The following is a 2,498-nucleotide window of genomic DNA, read 5'->3' on the forward strand; positions in this document are numbered from 1 at the left end:
TACTTTTACAGTTTTTAGGGGTTTTATTTTCAGCTGAAACCCTACCACAAGGGAATCTGTGGTTTCATGTTCCCTATGTGATACATGTCTTCTAAAAGCAAACCAAAAATGCTCTGTTTTTATAAAGCCCAAGAATCTGAGAATTTCATCATGATTCACAGCAGCACATCCTCACATTCTTAATGAATCAACTGCATTATTTGCATCATTATAACAAACCAGTCAAGTCATTCATTGTATAAAACAATCAAGGAGACTGAATAAATACTGAAATCATTCCATAAACACACAGCAAGCTCAGGGAAGCAGCTCCCACTCCTCCAGGATTTTTGTGTGCACATCTCTTCTGGCAGACAGGAACAAATCCACACCGTATCATTTCTCCAGATGAAAACTCTCCATGTCCAAGCAGCTTTCCCTGGAATAACAAAATCTTCAGGGAGGTTGTTCCTGTCCCAATCCCAGCTCTGTAATTCCAGTGGGTCATGAAAATTGAAAGCTCTTGAAGAAGCAAACAGTAAAAACAGGGATTGATTGGAGCTGTTTAGGCAAAATAATTCGCTGTTGGAGCAGAACACAAAGAGAGAAGAAAGCAGAGTTTGTACCTGCTCCTGGACAAAAATGGGACGTTCAGGAAAACACTTCTTTCACCCCAAAGGCAGGTTGATGATGGTTTTACTTCACCACAGACAGAGCATTTTCCCGTGGGTTTCCCAGGAAGCTCCAGAGGAGCTGGAAGGCCGAGCTGAGGTGGAAAGCCACGCAGACATAGGCAGTGTAGAGCAGCAGCCCGGCCATGGCCAGGTTGAAGGAGTAGAAGAGCAGCTTCTCCCAGGGCTCCATCAGGTAACTGCAGGTGATCAGCTCGAACTGGCAGAAGAGCCAGTACAGGTAGCTCGGGGTGCTCCTCTTCACATCCATCCCCGCTTCCCAAAGCGTCCTGTGGGATAAAGGATGGGCAGGCATGGAAATGGGAACCTTACATTGCGCCAGCCTCACCAAGGAGGCTTCATGAGATCTTTTCTCATCCAAGAGTTGTGGCAATTCCATTCCCTGGGCCAAACTCTGCCAGAATTTCACCTTGCACTGGGTTACCCAAGACTCTGTTGGAGCAGCTTAATTAAAAATCACTTTAAAACCTCTCTCCTTCCCCACCTGTGGATTTTGATACAGAATTTGCTACAAGGATGATTTCTACCACTGCACACTGGATTTTATGTCTCGTGCTCCAGTCGCTGCTGGAAGTCCCAGGTGCAAACTGAGAGCGTGGAGAACACCACACATACAGAATTCCAATAAAAGGAAACCATATCCAGATTATCCAGCTTTTTCTGCAGCAGGGATTGAACTGATCTGTTGCTAGAATGAACTATTATAATAATAATACATCTATACTATATACTATATATTATATATAATATAATATATACTGTATAAATGTAAAATTATCAGTAATATACAGATTTATTTTAAAGAATAAATCAATGCTAATAGCTACTGAGTGTTACATTATGTCAGCAGCAGGACACAGAACTGCAGAGGAAAAGGGAAAACAGGATGATTTCACTTATTGGCACTTCCTGTCCTTTGGTAAATAAGAGGAAACAAACCAAAAACTCCGATTTCCCCACTTTTTAATTGGGAAATAAAGAACTCCCAGTGGTGTCAAGACCTGTGGAAAGAAATTTATCCCTCAGAAATTACATACATTTAACTCCATAGCTCCAGAGTGGGATTTTATCCTAAAAAGCCACTTCCCAAAGTTTTTAGACACATTTTGCTTCCATAGCTTCCCCACCTCTTTTCTTTCTGACAGGTGAGCTAAACAGATGCTTCTGTCGTTAGAAATATTACTAATTACTTTCAGCAATATCCTTATTAATACCCCATTTCTGCCCATGACATGCTGTTTTTATTAAATCAGGTTACACCTGAGGCTCTTCCCATCAAATGCAGCACCAGGTGACTTTGAGGAAAGACTTTTCCTACGAAAAACTGGGCTTGTACAAAGCAGAACTCACCTGTCCTCGTGCCCCAACACGGCCGGGAAGCGGATGCTGCAGAGCTCTGCTGCCCTGCTCGGGGAGCAGCTCCCTGTGTGGATGGAGAGGCAGAAACCAGGAGCTTTGATCCTCAATTACAGAGCGTGTCCTCTGCTCCCCGCCCTCCTCCTCGATTGCTGAAATCTCCTCTGGCCACAGGACTCTGATTTATGCAACAGGGCCAGCTCTGTCTGGCCCCACGCGCAGGACACGGGCACCTGGTTCTTGGAGCTGAGCCCAAGCTCAAGGACTGCGGCAGGGAGGAACACACCAGGCAAAAAATATTTACAATTAGTGCCTTCCCTAATTTCAAACCTCCCAAAACACCTCGGCCCCTGTGGGGCTTTTGGTTCCTACTAGGGGCAGTTTAATGTCTCTGCAGAATTACGGTGTCAAGAGTTAAGCAGCCACAAAAATGTGGCGCAGGAAAGTCTGCAGTGAAGCCACCACCTCCTT

At 44.6% G+C, this 2,498-nt stretch overlaps 1 protein-coding gene across 1 annotated transcript; it reads right to left on the bottom strand.

Moving 5' to 3' along the window:
* LOC116449094 (serine palmitoyltransferase small subunit B-like) lies at positions 1 to 2,276 on the bottom strand. The gene is made up of 2 exons (XM_032120254.1): positions 2,022 to 2,276; positions 1 to 940 (listed from the first exon to the last, which is right to left on the bottom strand). Exon 2 carries the CDS (start codon positions 919 to 921, stop codon positions 676 to 678), a length of 246 nt encoding a protein of 81 aa, XP_031976145.1. The 5' UTR covers positions 922 to 940; positions 2,022 to 2,276; the 3' UTR covers positions 1 to 675.
* Between the last annotated feature and the right edge of the window lie 222 nt (positions 2,277 to 2,498).

This window comes from Corvus moneduloides, chromosome 10, assembly GCF_009650955.1.
Source record: "Corvus moneduloides isolate bCorMon1 chromosome 10, bCorMon1.pri, whole genome shotgun sequence".
NCBI classification, from domain to species: Eukaryota; Metazoa; Chordata; class Aves; order Passeriformes; family Corvidae; genus Corvus; species Corvus moneduloides.